At 35.2% G+C, this 25,808-nt stretch overlaps 1 protein-coding gene across 2 annotated transcripts in view; it reads left to right on the plus strand.

The window, feature by feature from the left end:
• LOC136030955 (solute carrier organic anion transporter family member 74D-like) overlaps window positions 1-25,808 on the plus strand; it is a 66,399-nt gene that overhangs the window by 29,238 nt on the left and 11,353 nt on the right. For both annotated transcript variants that reach the window (XM_065710099.1, XM_065710098.1), the window contains 4 exons: window positions 900-1,064; window positions 5,185-5,380; window positions 21,654-21,801; window positions 24,217-24,404. In XM_065710099.1, coding sequence (XP_065566171.1) covers window positions 900-1,064; window positions 5,185-5,380; window positions 21,654-21,801; window positions 24,217-24,404 — 697 coding nt within the window. The remainder of the gene's footprint in view (window positions 1-899; window positions 1,065-5,184; window positions 5,381-21,653; window positions 21,802-24,216; window positions 24,405-25,808) is intronic.

Genomic DNA, 25,808 nt, shown 5'->3' on the forward strand with positions numbered 1-25,808 from the left:
AATTAAGATCCCTGTTCAAGTTCAGAATTTGAACAAGATGAGCTATATCGAAAACATAAGAAATTAAAGGATATATCACTAGAACATACAATATTAATGGGAAGAGACCTAAAATATCACCCCTCCTCCGTTGTACCTACTTGTAAGCTGTATTATTACCTGATACAGCAATTTTTTCACTGATGCATATGACTTTTACTATTATTGAACAACCGACCACGTCTGATTCATGGTTTTTTCTTAGCAACAGCTAGTTCACAATGCCAAATAGAAATAGAGCCTTGAAAGAGAAACTTCTGTATATATCCTTGGGTATAGTTAGAGGGAAGCTGGGCAGCATATGCAACGGCTGTGGTTATTTTATTTAAAAGAAAATTCAGTGAGGAATTGAAGAGTATATCTCATTTTTTCTACCTGATTTTTACCCTATAAGTGTAATTATACAATCTACAATCCCTATATAATCTACTATCCTGTAATTTTTTCTTACATATAAACGACTTACGATTTCTTTCTGTCAACTCTCTTCTCACTCTGTTTCCATAATCATAGGTCCTAATATAACGTAATAAAAGAAGGGGAAAACAGACATACACACTCATCTGTGGCTATCTTTCCCTGGAAAGTTCAGGATTTCTTATTTTTGGATAGAGGGCCAAGAAGCCTTTAATTTAGAGTTTCATTTGCGCTGATTTTGAAAAAATTGATTTGTACCAACATTGACCTTTTTTGGGTGGCAATTTTTATATTCGGAGTTGCAAATTTTAGGTGCTTTTTTTTAGCATATTATTCGAAATATTTTTCCTAACTTTAAGGCTATTTTGGGCAGGCCTTATGACCCTTAGTGTATTATACTTTAAAAAGGTCACTCTTGTCCTAACTATTATATATTTTTTAAGATTTTCCTATGGCCATGAAGCGGCTATTGACAAATAAGCCCTTGATGTGGAATAACGTCAACAACGTCTTTACGGTTTTTGCAATTTCTGGCTACATAACGTTTCTACCCAAATATATGCAAGCTCAGTTTCAGCTTAGTGCATCAAATGCTAGCATTGTGAACGGTAATTTCTTTATTAAGTTGATTATTTGTTTATTCCAGAACTTTATGGATGTTTTTAAAAAAATCCATAATATAGATAACTTCGATAAAGTCAACAACGTCTTTATATAGATAACCTCAACTTTATATATGATAACGTCAACTTTATACAGATAACGTCGTCTTTATATAGATAACGTCAACAACGTCTTTACGGTTTTTGCAATTTCTGGCTACATAACGTTTCTACCCAAATATATGCATGCTCAGTTTCAGCTTAGTGCATCAAATGCTAGCATTGTGAACGGTAATTTCTTTATTAAGTTGATTATTTATTTATTACAGAACTTTATGGATGTTTTTAAAAACATTCATAATATAAATAACTTAGATAACGTCAACAACGTCTTTATATAGATAACCTCAACTTTATATATGATAACGTCATCTTTATACAGATAACGTCGTCTTTATATAGATAACGTCAACAATGTCAAATATAGATAACGTCAACAACGTCTTTACGGTTTTTGCAATTTCTGGCTACATAACGTTTCTACCCAAATATATGAAAGCTCAGTTTCAGCTTAGTGCATCAAATGCTAGCATTGTGAACGGTAATTTCTTTATTAAGTTGATTATTTATTTATTACAGAACTTTATGGATGTTTTTAAAAACATCCATAATATAGATAACTTCGAAGACCACACTGCCTTTCCATGACGAAAGTAAAACAGTTCAAAATAGGGATGAAACCTTATTTTACTGCTTGTTTTACTGCTGATGATGAACACTGTATATGTGTTCGAAATATCCAGTTAAATAATTTTATATCTATTCACTGTCAATAAAAAGGTTTCATCCCTATTTTGAACTGTTTTACTAACATCCATAATACTTATCCTTAATGCTTTTATCCTTAATTTACTTCTTTTCTTTCTACAAAATCACAATTTAAAGAAACTCATGTTATTATTAATGCAGTTCTTCCGCAAAATAAGTAAACATATGAAGTTCTCATAAGAAAGTGCATTTAATTGTTTTTGCTTATTGGACTTCAATATGGATGACGTATTCACACGTGACATACTAGACTTGGGGCCCGTGGGGATATCTTCGCTTGTAACTGAGGAGGGCACAAACATGGGTGCTACGTAATGAAGGTGCACACGTAGGTGTTTCATAATGGCAGCGCAAACGTGGGACGTTACGTAGTGACGGCACACACAGGGGGATGTGACGCAGTCTTACACTTGGGTGTTACGTAATGACTGCATACATGTGGGATGTTACGTAATGACGGTACACACATCGGTGTTACATAATACTTTAAGAGATTTTTCTTCGGGATTTCTTGTTTTTCCAATGCATTTTTTTCTTTTTTCAAGACGTTTTTTTCTTTCAAGGTGTTTTTTTTTTGTTCAGGATTTCTTCTTCTTTCATGACTTTTCTTTTCTTCGATATTTCTTTTTCTTTCAAGGTGTTTTTTTCTCAGGGAACCTTTACATTCTAATGATTTTTGTCGGGCTCCTAACCAAATCACCAGGGGGGGGGGCTAGCAACTATTTCAACTAAGGGCTCTAGGGGGCCCTAGCAGTCAAATCCAACAGGGGGCCTAGCATCCAATTCTATTGGGGCACCCTAGCATCCGATTATATTGGGGGTCTAACCTAACCACCTGCGGGCTTTAGCATCCAATTCAACTGGGGTCCCTAGCATACAATACCAATGGGGCCCTAGTATCCAATTTCATCGGTGTCCCTAACGTAACCACCGAGGGCCCTAGCGATCATTTCAACCGGAGCCCTAGGGATCATAGCACTTAATTCAAACGGGGAAGCTTAGCAGTCAATTCCAATGGAATCCTAGCATCCAATTTCACCGGGTTCTCTAACCTAACCACCAGGGGTCCCAACAACCACTTCAACTGGGGGCACCAGGAGCCCTAGCAATAAAATAAAACGGAGCGGGGCCAAGCATTCAAATCCAATGGGGAGATGATAGCATCCGATTCAACTGGGGACCATAGCGAGCACTTCCAACTGGGGCCCTAGCAGCTAATTTCACCGACAAGTCTCTCAAATTGTTTCAAGATTTCTTTGGATCTCGTGTAGTGAGGGAACGTTTACTTATGATAAGGATGACACAATAGCACTTGACATGCTACACTTCAGAGGGCCCGTGGGGAAATCCCCGCTTTTAACTGAGGAGGACAAACTTGGGATGTTACGTAATGACGGTACACACACATCGGTGTTACATAACACTTAAAGAGATTTCATTTTCTTTCAGTGCGTTTTTTTTAAGTGAAGCATTATATTCTAATGATTTTTGTCCTCGTTAGGATTCGAAAGGGTCTTTCCATCCAATAGAATGCTGCCCTAAACAGCTGGACTATGAAAACCTTTCTAACAGTATGTTCCGGAAAAAAGATTCTGCAAAACGACCAGTTCCACATGCGGAGAACATCTGTTCGTGCATTCTAGAATGAATAAACTATTGATGAAGCGTTTCCTATGACTGCAATAACTGACATGCAGGGTGGACAATCCATTACTAGAGTTTGGTTATATTTGAAGTACTCCAGATTGCTAAGTAATGCTTTAGAGGGGTGTTATAAACCCAGACAAAGCGATTCTTCACTTCTTAGCGAAATGATCCTAGCATTTTGGATGATCCTTATTAGATAATTTTTAGAGATGTTTTCTTAGAAAATGATACTAACTCGTTCCAAACATTGGAAAGTACTTCTTCTTAGAGAATATTTGGCGATGTTTTCCTAGAGAATTATCTAAGTTTGCTCAAAATGTAGGGAAATGGGGGCAAAAGACATATAACTTAATTTTACATTTTATTCATTTTTTATATTATTTCGTCTCAATTACCAGCCTGTGACACTCTATGGCTGACCCACACCCATAGCGGGTAATGCCAACAGGAAGGGTGAGGGGTTCATAGCAGCAAATCATAGAGGGGAGACTTTTTGTACATTCAAATTTTATTAATAAAAAAAAATCACAAAGCATTATTAAAACACAGAAAAAGCAGTTACAACTCAACAAAAAACAAAAGAAACCTAAGAAAACTGATATAGGATGAAATATAACCAAATAAAACAGCGAATTGAAGAACAGTGTGGATCCTGGCAACCAATTCCAGAGGGGGTTGGCGAGCTGTTATTAGAGATAAATTTAATCCATATTAAGAGCTATTTTCTGAGGGATTTTGATAAAAATTCCAAGTTTCATTGATTCAAGACTATGCATATTTACCCCTCCCCCCCCCCCCCCAACAAGATATCGCTAACCCACCCTAGCAAGCGATTTCAAGGGGGTGGACTTTTTTTTACATACAAACTTAATTAATAAAAAAATTACAAAGCATTATTAAAAACAGAAAAAAAAACACTTAAAACTCAACAAACGAAAAAATGAAACATGAAGAAAAGCCTGACATAGGATAAAATATATGCAAAAAGAACCACGGGTTAAACAATGGTGAGGATTCGTGTCTATTAAGGCACAAACATTGAATACATGTTCATTATCGAATTTTTTTGTATTTGAACGTATTTAAAAAAAACTTAAATGCTCAAAATAGTTCGAGCTTCCTCTTCTTCTTCTTTTATAATGTTAATACTAAATTTTAATACTATTCCAGACTACGCGGCAGCTGAGATTGAACCTTGGCCCCATATCAACAAACTTGGGGGATTTTTCTAAAAAAATTTGGCATAAAACAAAGTAGAGGTATTTTCTCCTACCTTCAAGGCTATTCAAAAGAGTTTGTTTCTTTCCTAAAAACCCTGGGACAAGTGATTATAGCGGTCTTAGCAAACATGAAAAGTTGGACTTGAAGAAAGGTAAAAAAGAAATGAAAAAAGAAAAATTATTGAAACCAATTTAAAGACAAATTATAGACGATAGGAGTAACCAGCTACCATTTGGATGATTTAAATATACAAATAAAAATAAAAGCCGGATTGGCCAAAAAGCTAAGCTAAAAGAGAGAAACCAAACGAATCAGTGGCAAATTACATGTCATTGCTTTTGTCATAAACGATGTCTATGATCATTTGATTAATTTTCAGAATACTATTTACTTGAAGGAATTCTATTTAATCAGTTCCTTTCTTTTATAGGAATTGCTGGTATTGCGTTTATGGCAATGGGACTTTTAATTGGAGGTATGGTATTATCTAAGCTTCAACCAAGGGCAATAAACGTCCAAATTTATATGATTGTTGCTGATCTTGTCTATATAATTATTTTTGGAGTTTTTGCTTTCGTTGGCTGTGATTCAAAGCCACTGCATGGAATGCGAAGTGACAATGGCTTGTGAGTATTTATTTTTGGTTTTCTGTGTTTTAATTACTCCTTAGTTATTTTTATTTTAAGCAGACAGTATGATTAGAAATGAGAATGCCCAAGTTATTATATTTTTACTTCTCTGGATGGAGATATGGTCAAAAAAGAGTAAATCATGATAGCTTTGTTTTGCCCTTCACATCTAACTGAAACCATGTCCAAACTTGGGACTGTTCTGTCCCTGTAATATTTCGGATTCCCTCTTTCAAACGCAATTATACATGTAAACAACAGTAAAAAGAATCATGTTTCAATCACTTTCAATAGAACATAAGCCTCATGTCATGATTCAGAAGAGTTAATATTAGGAACTATTCTAATAACAGTAATTTGTTAAACTTGGTCTAAATGAAAGATTGAAGAGAAAGTGTACAACTGTGTTAAACTACTATGCGAAATAAAGGAGTTGATTAAACTAAAATATAAATATGGATTACGTTCTTCATGGAAAAAAAAATGTTTAAGTTCGAATTATGCTGCCATTTCTACCTAAAATGTTTGAAACTCCCAAAACAAAGTTTGAATGAGGGCGCTTCGTCCGCATTAACACGAAGATATTGTACAATTGACATCTTCTAAATTGCATGGCCATCAGCTTCTGCTGGACATATCCGTGAGTAATTAATACCTTACAGTCTAAAAACTGTGATACTAGAAATGTTGTAAGTAATTGTTATGCTGTTGCATCTCACCAGATGGGTATCCTATGAAAAGCATTAAAAATGACGAAACCAATAATTCAGTCAGTTTTGCACACACCGTTGGAATTGTGTCATCATCAAACTTTGGGAGAGAAACATGTATCTCGTTTTCTGCAAAGTCTGAAATCTTATTCACCAGTGGCTGAATAGAAGAAGGATTGTCATATACATAAATCAAACATGGTAAAGGGTCTAATATAGACCCTTGTGGTACACCTCACTTAATAACAACGCTTGAGAAATAAAATAGAGAGAGAAAGAGAGAGAGAGAGAGTAAGAAAGAAAGAGAGAGAACGAAAACAAGATTTCACTTCAAGCGCTGAGAACATGTTGCTAGAAATAGGATAAATCCCTATTTTTTTTAGCAATTACGCGATAGATAATTAGTTCAAAATAATTTATTATCAGAGCCAGTCAATTCATTGACAGATCTCTACGGCTACATTCGGATGAGGACAGGGATTGCAGTAATTGTTGATATACAGCTTCCGTGATTCAAAGGATATCATCTGAAAAATATTTTAATTTACCTGATATAGACTGATAAACCTCAAAATATAAAACATATTACGATGTAATAAAATTATTTTTGACTCTCAAAATGCTTAAAAGCCTAAAGATACTTTCTCAAAAATCCTTTGTCATTACTCTATCTTTTGAGTATGTTAATGGATATTTGAAGGATGGATTTCTCCTTGAGTTGCTTAAAGCCACAAAAATAGTGCCTGTTTTCCATAAAAAATATTCGAAAGAGTTAGTAGTTCAATGTTTCACCACGTGGCTTAGTGATGGTCTTAGTAAACGTCTTAAAGATATAATTGTAATTTTATATATATTAAATGGTGTTTGAGTTAATGGAGCATGGAATTCTAGTGTGTAAAGGTACAGCCAGTATAAGAGGAAGAGCTCTGATTTTTATAAGATCTTATGAAAGTAATGCAAAATTGTATTTAAATGACAAAGACTAAGCCAAACGTGAATACGATATTCAGTCCGGAGGTCCACAGAGATCTTCTCGTGGTTACTTTTGTTTTGTGAATAGCCTAATACTGTATATACTTGGATGTTTGTCTAATATTGCTGATTCAGCAAATGGTGGAGGCCCACGTTTGATTGCCAGGAAGTTGGTAGTTTTATTTGCAGATGGCAGTAATATGACGGTAGTCACAGTACCATGCTTGGATATCTCGCTCATTTCAAGAAGGGGGCACAACGGAATGAGGTAATTACGAAACAAATACCAAAAGATAGCCAAATAAATGCTGATACTGAAAATAAAAACTGCATTTTAAACCAAGGGGTAATTCCATTAAATTTGGATCAGAACTTCAGATTCCCCGTAAAGTACTATCTAGCAAGCAAAAGCCGAAAACGTCAATTTCCTTTAGAATAAATAAGCAAGATGGGTTTTTTTTCAACTGCTGTTGTTTAAGTATCAAGACCGAATCAAGACAACTAAAGTGGAGAAAGAGGTTCTTGGCTATAGTTTTTGGTTAATTCAGTGGACGTTGCATAGCATGTAATATTATTATTGAGTAAGGCCTTTTTTATATGTCACTACTTGGTCTAATTGGGTAATTTCTCTATTAACCGAAAAGTCTTAAACCAAAAGGATGTAAGGAGTCGCACCAGTGACTATAGCTTCTAAATTTGGTAGAGGTGTAGTTTAGTTCCCTCTGAAAAAACAACTCTTTTTTTATTGTATATTGTTCAGTCAATTGGACAATAATCATTCAGTCAATAAGCAGGTACTCTTTAGTAGAAACAAAATACAAACCAATAGCTTCTTTTTGTATCGAAGTTACAATAAGTGTATAACTTCCTATTGTAACTTCTTATGTTTGTTTCTTAGCTATTCTTCATCAGGGTCCTATATTCCAAATTAACCAAATTGCAAGCAGACATATTATTGACAAACACAATTGTGAGTGGTTTGGTGGTAGTACCTAATGCTTTGATAATTTATATTTTTTTAAGATATAGTAGTTGGAATATAGCTACACAGATAGTAATTATTTAGAGCTGTAAAAAAAAAGGTATTTAGTCCAGATGTGGCTAGATGGCTTCCTTGTTTTGTTTTTTTCATGGAGCTTAGAGTTTCCAGTCTTACTAGTTTCCCTTTCTATTGGTCAACATCTATCTGCCAATAAAATTGTTGTATGTGATGATATTCAGCAAAGCTTCCCTGTACCCATTGAAATTCTATTCCCACAGTGACAGCACTGGGAATCTTGAATGGACAGTCTTTAGGGACAATGAAATCCTACTATTACTACTACTACTACTGCTACTACTATTACTACTAATACTGCAACTACTATTACTACTACTGCTACTACTACTACTACTACTACTACTACTACTACTACTACTACTACTACTAGTACTACTACTAGCACTACTACTAATACTAAAAAATCACTGCAGCACCAAGCCACCTGAGGCCAACACAGCTACGCAAGCTCCTCCTCCAACCTAATCTATTCAAGACCTCCCTCTTTACACCCTCTCATGAAGTTCCCATTTCCTTTAAATCTTTATTTATAATATACTCCAAACCTAGACGAGGAAAACCTACTTTCTGTGTAGCCCCAGACGGTTGGCCAAAAAAGAAAATCTTCTGCAATCTGTCATCCTTCATCCACAGAACGTGGCCTAGTCATCTCAACCATTCTTTTATTTTAGCCTTTGAAAGTGGGATTGAACCACATTTCATCTTCACTTATTCCTAGCCTTAGTGTCTTAGTCTTCTTAACCTATTCTAGCACCCTGAATTCGCGAATACTCTAAAAATTAATTCATTCTGCTCACACTTTCATCTAATATGCTTAAATCATCAGCATAATCTAAGTCCAGGTGTGTTTTTCACCCTCTTTTGATTCCGTGGTCTCTAATTGCCTTTCCTGTGATCCTTAAAACGAAGTCCATCAAAATGACCCATATAAAGGGGGATAGAACACAACCCTGCTTAGCTCCTGATTTAATACAAAACCAGTTGCTAACCTTATTTCCTACCTTAACCGCAGCAGTATTGTTCTCGTACATAGCACAATTTACTTTAATTTATTTGTCTGGTATACCATATAAGGATAAGACCTTTGCTAACGCTCTTCTGTCAACAGAATCGAAAGCTTGCTCATAATCGATAAAACTGAGGACCAAAGGTGTTTGAAACCTAAGGGACTTGTAAATTATCAAACAGTTCAGGGTAACGAACTGTAGTAAGGAGCGACCCGGCTTAACAGTAAACGAAACTCTAAGTAAACGAATTTTGATGCTAAAAGATACATCAAAAGAATCTAATTTTCATGCTGATTTTAAATATGTAACTTTCATCAAATTTAATCTTTGTCATCAAAAGTTACGAACCTGAGAAAATTTGCCTTATTTTGGAAAATAGAGGGAAACACCCCCTAAAAGTCATAGAATCCTAATGAAAATCACAGCATCGTATTCAGTGTATCAGAGAACCATCAGCAAAAATTTCAAGCTCCTATCTACAGAAATGTGTAATTTTGTGTTTTTTGCCAGAAGACAGATCACGGGTGCGTGTTTATTTTTTTTTTTTTTTCCCCAGGGGTCATCGTATTGACCAAGTGGTCCTAGACTGTCGCAAGAGGGCTCATTCAATTCAGAAATGAAAAGTTCTAGTACCCTTTTTAAGTGACCAAAAAAATAAGAGGGCACCTAGGCCCCCTCCCACGCTCATTTTCCCCAAAGATAACGGATCAATATTTTGAGATAGCCATTTTGTTTTACATAGTCAAAACCATAATAACTATGTTCTTGGGGATGACTTCCTCCCCCATAGTCCCTGGGGGAGGGGCTGCAAGTTATAAACTTTGCCCAGTGTTTACGTACAGTGATGGTTATTGGGAAGTGTACATACGTTTTCAGGGAGATATTTTGGTCTGAGGGGTAGGGTTGAGGGGAGGGGCTATGTGGGAGGATCTTTCCTTGGAGAAATATGTTATGGGGAAAAGAAATTCAATGAAAAGGGTGCAGGATTTTTTACCATTACTATAAAAAAATAATGAAAAATGAACAATGAAAAAGTCTTTTCAATTGAAAGTAAGGAGAAGCATTAAAACTTAAAGCGAACAGAGATTATTACGCACATGAGGGGTTTTAAAAATACTTTAGCATAAAGAGCAAAGTATTTACGAGGAGATAAATAGTTCGTTCTTTATGCTAAAGTGTTTTTAGTTAATTCAACTATCTATTCTACGGCCTTTCTGATTCAGGGGTCATTCTTAAAGAATTGGGACAAAACTTAAGATTTAGTGTAAAGAGTGAGGTATTAACGAGGGGACAAACCCCCTCATATACATAATAAAAATATAAGAATATAAAAGTTTGTTACGTAAGTTAATTCTTAAGTTACAGATAATTTTTACTAATAAAAACGTTCGTTAAAAATTAAAAGTTCTAGTTGCCTTTTCAAGAAACCGAAAAATCGGAAGGCAACTAGGACTCCTTTCCCACCCCTGATTTCTCATAATCGTCTGATCAAAACTAAGAGAAAGGCATTTAGCCAAAAAAAAAAAAATTAGCAAATTTCATTTTAATAATTTATGTGCGTAGAGCCAAAATCATACAGCATTAATTCAGAAACGTTCAGGAATTAAGTAAAAAAATTAGTTTTTTTTTAACTGAAAGTAAGGAGCTACATTAAAATTTAAAACGAACAGAAATTAGTCCCTATATGAAATGGATTTTCCCCTCCACAATCCCTCGCTCTTAACGCTAAAGTTTGGCTCTTTGCCACAATTCTACTTTTTATAACAATTAAAAACTTCAGTGTAAAGAGTTTTTTATAACAATTAAAAGCTTTAGCGTAAAGAGTTTAGCGTCCAAGTTTCCAGGAGGCAGCAAGTGTGGGAGTTGTTTTTGGTTTTATGCTTTTTACAAGAGGTCAACCTCCTAAGAGGGATGAAATTTTAGTTGATCTTGCTAAAACGACTTTTAAGAATCTCATAGGGATACTTCCCAAACAAACATCTCAGCTGCATGTTGTAGCTGACCGTTAAGATGGATTATTTAAAAACATTGAGGATTGTGAAGTCGTTTCTTTGAAATACGGTCGTAGTTGTAATGAACAGCATGGAAACATGCCCGGAAAATCCTTTTCAATTCGACTGAATATGGCTCTTGACGGCTGGGAATCTATCCTGCTTGATATCCAAAGTAAAGCAAAGCTTGTAGAAGGCATGTTTGATCTGTGGACCGGTACTAGCCTCTAAGTCCTTACTTTTCTAGTGTACCTAATAAGAGGATTTGCAGATAGAACTGGAGTAGTTCAGCTGCTTCCAGGCAACCAGACTATAAACTGCGAGGTATTTGCCAATGACAAATGAGCAGCATCAAACAGTTCGTGGTAACGAACTGTAGTAAGGAGCGACCCGGCTCAATAGTAAACGAAACTCTAAAAACCGGAATATTGATGTTAAAACATACATCAAGAGAACCAGGTTTTCATGCTAATTTTAAATATATAAGTTTCATCACATTTTATCTTTGTCATCAAAAGTTACAAGCCTGAGAAAATTTACCTTATTTTGGAAAATAGGGGAAAACACCCTATAAAAGTCATAGAATATTAACGAGAATCACACCATCTTATTCAGCGTATAAGAAAACCCTGATGCAAAAACTTCAAGCTCCTATCTACAAAAGTGTGGAATTTTGTACTGTTTGCTAGAAGACAAATCACGGGTTATTTTTTTTTTTTTTTTTTTTTTTTTGTTTGTTTTTTTTTTCCATGGATCATCGTATCGACCAAGTGGTCCTAGAATGTCGCAAGAGGGCTCATTCTAATGGAAATGAAAAATTCTAGTGCCCCTTTTGTGACCAAAGAAATTGGAGGGCACCTAAGCCCCCTCCCACGTTCATCTTTTTCCCAAAGTCAACGGATCAAAATTTTGAGATAGCAATTTTGTTCCGTATAGTCGAAAACCATAGCTTCTGAGACACAACCTTCACAGCTTGACCATTCAAATTAAAACTTTCTTCATATTTATTTGCTGTTCATTGTCTACGGCAAAAAATCATCACCTCTGTCTTTTTTGTGTTAATTTCCAGTGTCTTTTTCTCTAAATATTAAGCTGTCAAATCTAATAGAGGTTGTAGCTCCAAAACGGATCTGGCGAACAAGGCAATATCATCGGCTAATAATAGCAATGATAATACTTCATTTCAAAGGTGTACAAGTGGCGCCCACCTTTTTTCAAGGTATTCGGCAAGATCATTTACAAAAATAGCAAAAAGTTTCGGTCATAGGGTACTACCCTGTTTTACGGCTTTTACATTAAAAAAAAACTCTAGATATACCGCTTTGTGCTATATTTACCACATTTCTGGTTAAACAATAAATCGAAAGAAGAACTCTTGAAAAGGGTACTTTTTTTCTTTCATAGCCAAGTTGTACTACCCCAGAAGCAGAGGTAATTAAACTACTTGTAGTACATTCAAAACCTTTGCAGACCCACCTCTAGTTTGTTTTATGGCATCTTCTACTTCTTCCTGTTGAATTTGGCGAAAAAGGTGATAATCTTCTTCCAGTAAGGGGTATTCAGTGTGATCGAAAGAGGGGGTTCAGACTTCTTCCGCCAGTTTTTCGAAATCGGATGAGGGCTGTTTTGTGCCAGAGGCTGTACCTGCTTTTAGTTTCTCAAAGAAGAGGGGCCACTCGTCCTCCTTCGGAATGCATTTGGGAGCAGTCATTTTTTTATGAAACTCTTTGCCAGAATGCCCGGAAATCATTTGTCTTATAGTAATGCGCAAGTACATTTTGTTCCCGCCATCGAAACTCTGGTTTCTTTATTTTTATCATTAGTTTATATTCTTTTCGTTTACTTCTATAATAACGGAGTAACTCCAGTTTCTCAGTTTCCTCTTTGGATTTTTTCACATATTCTAGCATCTGATTTAATTCTTCTTTTTTCCTTTCACATTCATTGTCGAAAAATGTGCTTTTTTGTTTCCCCTTTTTTTGCATCTTTTCAAGTAAAGGACTCAGTGTCAGCTCAGCAGATTTTAAAGAAACTTCATTTACATTTCCCGTATTTTCCTCAATCTCACATGCTGGGGCATTCAACTGTTGTACCATCAGCTCCGAGCAAAAATAGTCTTTTATTCGGGTCACATCTTTCTCCACCCGTGGTCGAAAAGCCGGTACTACTCGTTCCTGTTCCAAATATCTGATGCTTTAGTTTTTCTCTTTTCTGTTAATTTTTACTAATATTTATCGAATGAAAATCAAAAATTGATGAAAAATGGTCAGAATTAGCCAAATGGACTACCTCAAGGCTTTGGGATTCAGGTGCGAGCCTACTATCCACCAAAACATAATCAATAACAGTAAAATTCATTCCAGAAAAACAAGTAAACTCATCGCGTCCCGCATCAACTCCAATCCTTCCATTTCCAATGACTAGACCAAATTCTACGCAAATGCCCAACAACTTCCTTCCACATTGGTTAACTTTTCTTTTCAAATCTTGGCTCCTCCTTGGAATTTTGTAGCTTTCTGGAATCCCCAGTGACGTCAAATCATTTCTTGAAAGAGAAACATGGGCAATTTCTGGTTCTTCTGACGTGTAAGCATTTAAATCACCCATGAAAACAAAATACTCCGCACTATGTTTTATCCGTAAATATTCCAACTCATTTTCAATCAGTCCAAGTCCACGTATCTTCTTTCATATTACTACTATTCTGTGGAGCAACATATTTGCAACCTAGGACTATCTTCGATCCATCATGACACTTAAGGTTTAACCAAATAATATTCTCAGATTTACTTTCTATTCTATGACAAACTTCGAAACTTTGCTTTTCCACAAAAACCGTGACTCCGCCATAAAAACGTGCGTTACGAGAAATTTGCCGGTCAGCATGGAAAACTGTGTAATCTTTAACCGACAAATCCTCCGAAGGCGGGGACCATGTCTCAATTAAACATGTTACATCACACTTCAAAAAAGACTCATTTAGACACGGTTGTTTTTTACTCATTAGGCTTTGGACGTTCCATGGCATAAACTGAATTTGTTGTACACAGCCTACTTCCTATTCCTTGAAGTTGAAAGGGCCCCTTCGTCTATTCCTGAGTGAGCGGCGTGGGGTTTTTTTTTACCACAGCCCCGATTTGGTGGGTCACGAATTACGTTCCGACGATCCTGCCTGTGACGATCTTCGGGGCTGATTATGTCTTCTAAACCTCGTTTGCTCGGGACTCCGCTCACTCCGAGTTTCTTACCGTCTGCCTAGCTAATAGCCTGGTCGTGTTTGAAACTACCGCTACGAATTTCCAAGTTTATCTCAGATATTTGACCCCACCTTCGCTTTCCATTTCAGTATTAGAGTCAGTGTACTCTTGCACTTGAGATCGTGCTAATTTTTTTTTGTTTTTATAAAGTTTTTTTAAATGAAAGTAAGGAGCGACATTAAAACATAAAACGAACGGAAATTACTCCGTATATGAAAGGGGCTTTGCCTCCTCAGCGCCTCCCTCTTTACGCTAAAGTTAGACTCTTTCTCTTAATTCTACATTTTTAAACAGTAAAAAAGTTTAGCGTAAAGAGCTCGGCGTTGAGGAAGAAACGCATAAATAATTATAACGAAATTTGCATATTAATTTTTTTTGGCTAAATGGCATTTTCATAGTTTTGATCGAAAGATTTTGAAAAAAAAAGGACCGAGAGAGGAGGCATAGTTGCCCTCCAATTTTTGATAACTTAAAAAGGCAACTATAACTTTTAATTTTTACGAACGTTTTCATAAGTAAAAAATATACGTAACTTACGAATTAACTTACGTAGCAAACTTCTATATTCCTATGTTTTTATTGCGTATATGAGGGGGCTCAACCCTCGTCGATACCTCGCTCTTTACACTAAAGCTTAAATTTTGTCCCAATTCCTTAAGAATGACCCCTGAATCACAAAGGCCGTAGAATAAATAGTTGAAATTACTAAGAATACTTTAGCGTAAAGAGCAAGGTATAACGAGGAGGTAAACCCCTCATATGCGTAATAATTTCAGTTTATATTTGACTCTTCTCTCAATTCTTCTTTTTAAACAGTAAAAGACTTTAGCGTAAAGAGCGGGGCGTTGATGAGGAAGCAGCCTCTTTCATATACGAATTAATTTCTGTTCGCTTTAAGTTCTAATGTTGTTCCTTACTTTCAGTTAAAAAAACTTTTTTTTTTATTTAATTTCTGAACGTTTTTGAATCAATGCATGTTTTGATTTTGGCTCTCCGCAGAGGAATAATTAAAACGAAATTTGCATATTATTTTTTTGGCTAAATGGTTTTCTCATAATTTTGATCGAATGATTTTGAGAAAAAAAGACCGGGGGAGGAAGCCTAGTTGCCCTGCAATTTTTGGTTAATTAAAAAGGCAACTAGAACTTTTAATTTTTTACGAATCGTTTTATTAGTAAAAGATTACGTAACTTATAAATTAGCTTACGTAAAGAACTTTTGTATTCTCATGTTTCTATTACACATATGAGGGGGTTCGCCCCCACTTCAGTACCTCGCTCTTTACACTGAAGCTTAAATTTTGCCCCAATTCATTAAGAATGACCCCTGAATCACAAAAGCCGTAGAGTAAATAGTTGAAATTGCTAAAAATACTTTAGCGTAAAGAGCGAGGTATTAGGAGGAGGTGAGCTCCTCATATGGGTAATATCTGTTTGTTTTAAGTTTTAATGCTGTTTCTTACTTCCAGCTGAAAACACTTTTTCATATTTATTTTTTCATTGTTTTTTTTTTAAATAATGCTTTTAAATCCTGCGCTCCCTTCATGGAAATTTTCTTCCCCCATGACAAATTCTCTATGGATCATCCCTGGGGAAAAAACAAACAAAAAAACAAAAAAAAACAAACAAACAAATAAACACACATGCGTGATCTGCCTTCTAGCAAAAAATACAAAATTCCACATTTTTTTTTAGATAAGACCTTGAAACTTCTACAGTAGGGTCCTCTGATACGCTGAATCTGATACTGTGGTTTTTGTTAAGATTCTATGACTTTTATATATTTAAAATCAGCATTAAAATGCGATTCTTTTAATGTAGCTATTTGTTCAGAATTGTATTTTTTAGAGTTTTGGTTACTATTGAGCCAGGTCGCTCCTTAATTCAGTTCGTTACTACGAACTGTTTGACTACCGCTACGAATATCCGAGTTTACCTCCGATATTTGACCTCACCTTGGCTTTCTTTTCTGCGTTAGAGTCAGTGTTCTCTTGCACTTAAGATCGCGCTAATTCTTTTGTTTTATTTCTTCCATTTTTTCTAACTTTTTCTGATTCATGTTCGTACGTGAACAATTCATCGTCCACAAATATACGAGGGCCCCTGAATTTCATCTCACGGTCCTCTTTGATTGCTTTCTGCAAAAGTGGTTTCATAGCGTTGCGAGCAATTCTCTCGGCCTCTGTATAGTCTGGAGCTAGGTAGATACCGCAACTCTGAAAGCGAACCGAGTTTCACAAAATCAAATCTCGCAAATATTTAGTTGTGAACTTCAGCAAAACTGGACGGATTTCTCCCTATTTTTTAGTGTTCAAGCGGAATGTGTCATTTATGTCCCTCCAGATCTCAATCTGTGGCAAAAAGTCGGATATAGCCTCACTGATTTCCTCCGCAAGTGATCCCCTAGGTGGGCTTAGGGGTTTAAAGTTATAAAAAATCAGGTTTGACTGTTTTGCTTCTTTTTCTAATTAAATTTTAAAAACTAGTTTTTTAACTAAAACTAAGGAGCGAGATTGAAACTTAAAACGAACAGAAATTACTTTGTATATGAAATGAGTTGTCCCCTCCGCAATCCCTCGCTCTTTACGCTAAGGTTTTTAATTGTTTTAAATAGTACAATTGCGGCAAAGAGTCAAACTTTAGCGTAAGGAACAAGGGATTGCGGAGGAGACAACTCATTTCAGATACAAAGTAGTTTCTGTTCGTTTTAAGTTTCAATCTCACTCCTTACTTTCAGTTAAAAAACTAGTTTTTTTTATTTAATGTCTGAAAGTTTTTGAATTAATGCATGTTTGATTTTGGCTCTCCGCACATTAATTATTAAAATGAAATTTGCATATTAATTCTTTTTTTGGCTACATGGCTTTCTCTTAGTTTTGATCAGACGATTTTGAGGAATAAGATGTGGGGAAGGAGGCCTAGTTGCCCTCCAATTTTTCGGCCACTTAAAAAGGCAACTAGAACTTTTAGTTTTTAACGAACGTTTTTGTTAGTAAAAAATTATGCGTAACTTAAGAATTAACTTACGTAACAAACTTTTACATTCTTATACTTTTATTATGTGTGTGAGGGGGTTTGTCCCCTCGTCAATACCTCGCTCTTTACACTAAATCTTGAGTTTTGTCCCAATTCTTTAAGAATGACCTTTGAAATTACTAAAAATACTTTAGCAGAAAGAGAGAGATATTCATCTCCTCCTAAATACCTTGCTCTTTATGCTAAAGTATTTTTAGAACCCCTCATATGCGTAATAATATCTGTTCATTTTAAGTTTTAATGTTGCTCCTTACTTTCAATTGAAAAAATTCTCATGTTTATTTTTTCATTGTGTTTTTTATAGTAATGCTAGCAAATCCTGCGCCCTTTTCATTCATTTTTTTCTCTATGATATATTTCTCCAAGGAAAGATCCTCCCATATAGCCCCTTCCCCTCAACCCCACCTTCCAAACTAAAAAAATCCCCCTGAAAACGTATGTACACTTCCCAATAACCATTACTTTACGTAAACAACGGTCAAAGTTTGTAACTTGCAGCGCCTCCCCCAGAGACTGTGGGGGAGTAAGTCATCTCCAAAGAAATAGTTTTATGGTTTTTGACTATGCGGAACAGAATGGATATCTCAAAATTTTGATCCGTTAACTTTGGGAAAAAATTAGCGTGGGAGGGGGCTTAGGTGCCCTCCAATTTTTTGGTCTCTTAACAAGGGCACTAGAGCTTTTCATTTTCATTAGAATGATCCCTCTTGCTACATTATAGGACCATTTGGTCGTTACGATGACCCCTGGGGAAAAGAAAAAAAAAAAAACAAATAAACACGCACCCGTGATCTGTCTTCTGGCCAAAAATACGAAATTCCACATTTTTGTAGGTAGGAGCTTGAAAATTTTTTGCAGGGTTCTCTGATACGCTGAATGCGATGGTGTGATTTTCGTTAAGATTCTATAACTTTTAGGGGGTGTTTCTCCCTATTTTTCGAAATAAGGCAAATTTTCTCAGGCTCGTAACTTTTGATGACAAAGACTAAATTTGATGAAACTTATATATTTAAAATTAGCATAAAAATCCAATTCTTTTGATGTAACTATTGGTATCAAAATTCCGTTTTTTAGAGTTTCGTTTACTATTGAGCCGGCTCGCTCCTTACAACAGTTTGTTACCACGAACTGTTTGACTACTCTGCGTGCCTCAACGATTCGTCTATCTTTTCTCTTATTTTCTGGATGTTTCTCTTATTTTCTCTTTTATTTTCTCTTATTTTCTGATATTTCTCTTATTTTCTCTTTTCTCTTATTTTCTGGATGTGCTCCGTGGTTTTTGATTGTGACGCCTCATTTTGTTTCATTTCGGAGCATGTAGTGTGCAGTTCTTCCGCTATCGACGCGAGCTTAGAAAGGCCCCCAAGCTGGTTTTCTATATTTTTCAGACACTCTAAAATATCCAGATTTGTTTCCTGTTGAACAGAAATTTTTGTTATTTAAAATTTACTTATCTCAAATAGGGACAGGCCCACACAAGCAGTGGTAATCACTTTGTGGTCAGTGGCCCGATGGGACGTGCCTGGCTTATTTCCCACCGTACTCTGACATCCAACGAATTTGGTCTAGAATTACACAATCAATTGCAAACAGAAAAAGTCGTACGGCAATTTCCAAGCCTTCCTTATTGCGTATATATTTCACTTATTGCGAAACTTCAATAATCACTGACAGTCATTGTATTCCAAACGTAATCTATTCCAAAGTTAAATCCTGCTTCAAAATTATTTCGATGCTCACAGGTCAAATGCCAAACGACAACTGAAATATTTCGACACAGAAATATTTCGGTGGCCATAGAGTGAAATGACCTGGCTACAGTTTTCTGCTCGGCATGTCTATCCAAGTTCTTGGGTTCATTTACTATCTGGTTGTACGTGAGAATGACCGAAGTAGTTTTCAGGGAAACTTGAAGAACTTCTGTAGATTCAACTTCTTTTTCCTTGTATTTTAATTTTAGTTGCGCCATAGCTAAACAATAGCTTAGAAAAATTGTTAGCATGTCAGTGGGGGTTATCGTCATATGGAGTTTTGTTTATTTATAAAGATGTATGTATTCTATTGTATGTATTTCAAACAGTTCGTGGTAACGAACTGTAGTAAGGAACGACCCGGCTCAATAGTAACCAACACTCTAAAAAAGGGAATTTTGATACCAATAGCTACATAAAAAAAATCGCATTTTAATGCTGATTTCAAATATATAACTTTCATCGAGATTAATCTGACCTATCAAAAGTTACGAGCCTGAGAAAATTTGCCTCGTTTTAGAAAATGTGGGAAAAAACCCCTAAATGTCATACAATCTTAACGAAAATCACACCATCAGATTCAGCGTATCAGAGAACCTTATTGTAGAAGTTTCAAGCTCCTACCTACAAAAATGTGGAATTTTGCATTTTTTGCCAGAAGACAAATCACGGATGCGTGTTTATTTGTTTTTTTGTTTTCTTTTTTTTCAGGGGTGATCGTATCGACCCAGTCGTCCTAGAATGTCACGGGAGGGCTCATTCTAACAAAAATTAAAAGTTCTAGTGCCCTTTTTAAGTGACCCAAAAAATTGGAGAGCACTTAGGCCCCCTCCCACGCTCATATTTTCCCAAAAGTCACTAGATCAAAATTCTGAGATAGCCATTTTATTCATCATAGCCAAAAAACCTAATAACTATGTCTTTAGAGGCGACTTACTACCCCGCAGTCTCCATGGGAGGGGTTGCAAGTTACAAACTTTGACCTGTGTTTACATATAGTAATGGTTACTGGGAAGTGTACGGACGTTTTGAGGGTTTTTTTTTGGTTTGGGAGGGAGAGTTGAGGTAGGGGGGGTTACGCGGGAGGATATTTCCATGGAAAAACTTCTCATGGGGGAAGAGACTTTCAATGAAGGGATCGCAGGATTTTTTTGCATTATTTAAAAAAAAAGGAAAAAATAAATATGAGAAGTTTTTTCTACTGGAATTGAGGAGCAGCATTAAAACTTAAAACGAGGAGAAATTATTGCGCATATGAGGGGTTTACCTCCTAAGCATTTTTTGTAATTTTAACTATTTATTCTACGGCCTTTGTGATTCAAAGGTCATTCTTAAGGAATTGGGACAGAATTTAAGCTTTAATGTAAAGAGCAAGGTATCGACGAGGGGTGAACTCCCTCATATACGCCATAAAAATATACGAATGTAGAAGTTCGTTACGTAAGTTAATTCGTAAATTACGTATAGTTTTTACAAATGAAAATGTTCGTAAAACAAATAAAAGTTCTAGTTGCCTTTTTAAATAATCAAAAAATTAGAGGGCAGCTAGGCTTCCTCCCTCTCTCATTTTTTCTCGAAATCTTCCGATTAAAACTATGAGAAAGCCATTTTTCCAAAAAGAAAATTAATATACAAATTTCATTTTAATTATTTATGTGCGGAGAGCCAAGATCAAAACATGCATGAATTAAAAAACGTCCAAAAATTAAATAAAAAAAAAAGTTTATTTAAATGAAAGTAAGGAGCGACATTAAAACTTAAAACGAACAGAAATTACTCCGTATATGAAAGTGGCTTTTCTTCTTCAACGCCCCGCACTTTACGCTGAAGTTTTTTCCTTTTTAAAAAAGTTGAGCTAAGAGAAAGAGTAAAACTTTAGCGTACAGAGGTAGGCGTTGAGGAGGAAAATCCCCTTTCATATTCGGAGTAATTTCTGTTCGTTTTAAGTTTTAATGTCGCTCCTTACTTTCATTTAAAAAAACTTGTTTTTTTTATTTAATAACCTAATAAACCAAAACTGTTCTCTGCTTCCTATTTTATACATTTGTCGGTTAATAAAGTAACACTTCTGTGAAAAAAAATCTGTTGTGACTTGAATACAAAAAAAAAAAATACCCTCCCGATTCAACAAACTGATCAATAAACCCAAAACACTGAATAAGTTGAAAAATCCTCAAACAAGCTTTCTTGGTTTGATGAAGAATTAAGTCATGCAACATAACACGCATTGGATTGTCACAATTGATACTATAGAGCAAAGCTATGAAAATTGTATTATACAGGTCTTGTTTTATCCCATAAATAGCCAATAAATGCTTTAATTTATACATTTTCTAGCATTCCATGGGAGGAGGCTGTGACCCTGCATCAGAGGGCACATCTGTCACTTTCTATCCTTGTTACGAATATTAGTGAGTGGTCAAGTCCTTTCTGAATATACCAGTCCTTCTTTTAGCTTTCATATTTTCATCTTTATGTTTATTTTAGAATAAATCCAATATCAGATTGTAATATTGACTGTAGTTGTGAAGGTCTCAGATACTCACCAGTGTGTTCAGAAGATGGAGAGATGAATTTCTTTTCACCTTGTCATGCAGGCTGTAAGGAAAATAGTATTGATTCAATGGGCAAAAAGGTAAGCTGTTACTGATTTCAAATTAAATATCTAAACAAATGAAAAAAAGCTGAAATTCTATCATTTCTTAAAAAGCAAAAAAGTTGGGCTTACTATAAAACAGTCTGTGGTAACGAATTGTAGTAAGGAGCGACCCGGGTCAATAGTAACCAAAACTCTAAAAACGGAATTTTGATACCAATACTTACATCAAAAGAATCTAATTTTTACCCTGATCTTAAATGTATAAGTTTCACCAAGTTTAGTTTTACCCATCAGAAATTACGAGCCTGGAAAGATTTGCCTTATTTTAGAAAATAGGGGGAAATAAGATTCAACGTATCAGAGAACACCAGTGCAGAAGTTTCAAGCTCTTATCTACAAAATTGTGGAATTTTGTGTATTTTGTCAGAAGACAGATCACGGATGCTTTGTTCAACATAGTCGGAAAACCCAATAGCCAAGTGTTTGGGGACGGCTTAATCCCCCAGAGTCCCCAGGGGAGGGGCTGCAAGTTATAAACTTTGACCATTGTTTACATATAGTAATATTTATCGGGAAGTGTACAGACGTGTTAAGGGGGACTTTTTCGTGTTGAGGGGGGGGCAAGGCAAAGGAGATCATGTGGGATGATTTTTCCATGGAGGAATTTATCATGAGGGGAGAGAATTTTCATGAAAGGGGTCCAGGATTTTCTAGTATTATTTTTAAAAAATGAGAAAACTAATAACAAAAAAGGTTTTTCAACTGGAAGTAGGGAGCAGCATTAAAACTTAAAACGAATAGAAATTAATACGTATATAAGGGGTTTGTCTCCTCCACAATACTTCTCTCTTTGCGCAAAAGAACTTATAGTAATTTCAACTATTCATTCTACGGCCTTTGTGATTCAGGGGCCATTCTTAAGGGGCTGGGACAAAATTCAAGCTTTAATGTAAAGAGCGAGGTATTGACAAGGGGACGAACCCCCTCATATACGTAATAAAATATACAAATATAGAAGTCCGTTACGTAAGTTAATTCGTAAATTACGAATGTTTAATACTTAAAACAACGTTCATAAAAGCAACAAAAAGTTCTGGTTGCCTTTTTAAGTAACCAAAAATTGGAGGGCAACTAGGCCTTCTCACCGACCCCTTTTTTTTAGCAAAATCGTCCAATCAAAACTATGAGAAAGCCATTTAGCCAAAACGATATTTATGTACAAAAATCGTTTTCATTATTCATGTGCGGTGAGTAAAACTCTGAACATGTATTAATTCAAAAACGTTCAGAAATTAAATAAAAAAAAGTTTTCTCAACAGAAAGTAAGGAGCTGCGTTAAAACTTAAAACAAACAGAAATCATTCCGTATATGAGAGGGGCTGTCCCTTCCTCAATGTTCCGCTCTTTACGCTAAAGTTTGACTCTTTCTCGCAACTCTACGTTTTAAAACAGTAAAAAATTTTAGTGTAAAGTGTGGGGCATTCAGGAGGGGGCAGCCCCTTTTATATAGGGAATAATTTCTGTTCGTTTTAATTTTTAATGTGGCTCCTTACTTTCATTTGAAAAACAATGCTGTTTTTTTATTTAATAAGTGCCAAATTCGAGATGAATTGTTTTTCTTTAAATTAATAGTAAATTTCCTCTTTGTTCTGTGTTCGTTTCTGAATGAGCAAACACATCAGAAGTGCAAAGAAGTTACATAGAAAGCTATAGCAGTCTTGTTTAAAAGACTAGCAGTTCCATTTGTGTGTTTGTTTTTTTTTTCCGAAAAAGCAACTATACTGTTTCCAAAAAAATTAGAATCAAGAACTAACTATAAATCAAAGGATTGAGATTAAAAGTGATGACACTTTGTTAAAAAAAAGAATAATCTTATCCTTTGTGTGTGCCATTTTTTGTGTGTATCAGTAGCTGTCATTTTTAAAAGAAACTATCACGGTCTCACTATAATTCCAAAGAATAGAAATAGAAAATTATAACGCTGCTTTTTAAAGAACAGGTTTTGTTTTAACGAAACCCCATGTTTTCTCTGTTCTTTTACGAAAGAGCAGCTCTCATTTCTAAAAAAGAAGTTATCACTAGCTCACTCACAATAAGTGCAAATAATGACAATGCAAATTGTGATGCTCTTGTTTGAAAAAAAAAATCTCCTTTTTTTCTTCAGCCAAGTAACTATCATTTCTAAAAAACATCTCCTAGACACCAACTATCAAGAAATCACAATAATTACGAAGAATAGAGATTGAAAATTACAACACTCTTATTTAAATGAATAGCGATTTTTGGGAATGAATTTCTGAAAAATTCATTCCCAAGGAAGTATTTATCACAAGCTTGAAACTACCACTTTGAAATTTGTAGACTCCTTGTTTATAAGAACAACAATTTTTTGCTTCGTGTCCTTCCAAAAATATTTTTTAATTTTACATAAACGATATTAACAACTTTTAGATCTACACAGACTGCAGCTGCCTAGCATTCTTTAATAGCACAAGCAACGCTTGGTCAAATGGATCTGTCACCAGTGGCATCTGTGATGGCAACTGCATGACGATATTCTATATTTATGTGTTGTCTAAAGGAATCCTGCAATTTTTTGCTGGTACCGCAAGAGTTGGTGGAACAATAATAAATTTTAGGTAACGTATTATACTCCTAGCGCATTAAACTTTTAACTTATATTTTTAACTTTTAACTATTATTTATGTGCAATCTAAAGGAATCCTGCAATTTTTTCTGGTACATACCGCAAGAGTTTGTAAAACAATAATAAATTTTAAGCGAGGGTATTATACTTCTAGAGTATTAAACTTCTAACTTATATGTTTAACTTTTAACTAATATCTATGTGTTATCTAAAGGAATCCTGCAATTTTTTGCTGGTACCGCAAGAGTTGGTAAAACAATAACAAATTTTAGGTAAGGGTATTATACTTTTAGGGTATTAAATATTATAGTTAATAGTTAATTAGGGTTTAATAGTTAATACAAACCAATGCAACTCTAGCAATCACAGACTAATAGGAGTTACAAATTGTTCTTATGTCATGGGTTCTTCGCCTTAGTTATTAGACAAAGATTCCACTTCTCTTATATATTCAGTAATTAGACCAGTGTAGCTAATTCTCTTATGTAAACCATTTTCAATTGCGCTTCAAACGTATTAATTTTTCAATATTAAATGTAAGAACAGGTCAGCTTATGGCACATAAGCTGATCATGAATGATCACATGAATGATCATATTCATGAATGATCATGAATATGTGATCATGAATGATCACACTAGGTGGCTGAATCTTTTCCAATTGATTTTAATTTATAAATACTGTCATATAGAATGTAAGATTTCATTCTTTGATTTTACCGGTGACGATACTGGGTTTTAACCCACTGTAACCAATTGCTGTACTTGTAACCAATTAAAGAGTGAACCTCAATCTATAGTAGCCAACAATTGAAAAACACAGCCAAAGAGCAACAGCTAGTCAGAAAAAAGTGCAATCTGTAGCTGATTCAGGAATTACTTCTAAAGAAAGATAAAATCTTAGTCTTATGCATCGTAGTGGTCTCTCAAAACATTAGGTCTAATCTACCTGTCCAGTGAAAAAAAGCATATCTATATACAAGTATATTTGTGCTAGAAAGAACCGTTTCTGTGGTAAGGTGTTCACTCGTGCTGGCATAAGGAACAGTCTCTCGCACAAACTTATTTGTGAAGTATTAAATAAAAAAAAAAAACAAGTTTTTTTTAACTGAAAGTAAGGAGCGACATTAAAACTTAAAATGAACAGAAATTACTTCGTATATAAAAGGGGCTGCCTCCTCATAACCCCCTGCTCTTTACGCTAAATTTTGACTCTTTCTCTCAACTCGTCTTTTTAAAATAGTAAAAAAAACTTTAGCGTAAAGAGCGGGGCGTTGCTGAGGAAGTAGCCCCTTTCATATACGAAGTAATTTCTGTTCGTTTTAAGTTTTAATGTTGCTCCTTACTTTTAGTTAAAAAACTAGTTTTTTTATTTAATTTCTGAACGTTTTTTTCGC

The sequence above is a fragment of the Artemia franciscana genome, chromosome 9, assembly GCF_032884065.1.
Source record: "Artemia franciscana chromosome 9, ASM3288406v1, whole genome shotgun sequence".
Classification (NCBI taxonomy): Eukaryota; Metazoa; Arthropoda; class Branchiopoda; order Anostraca; family Artemiidae; genus Artemia; species Artemia franciscana.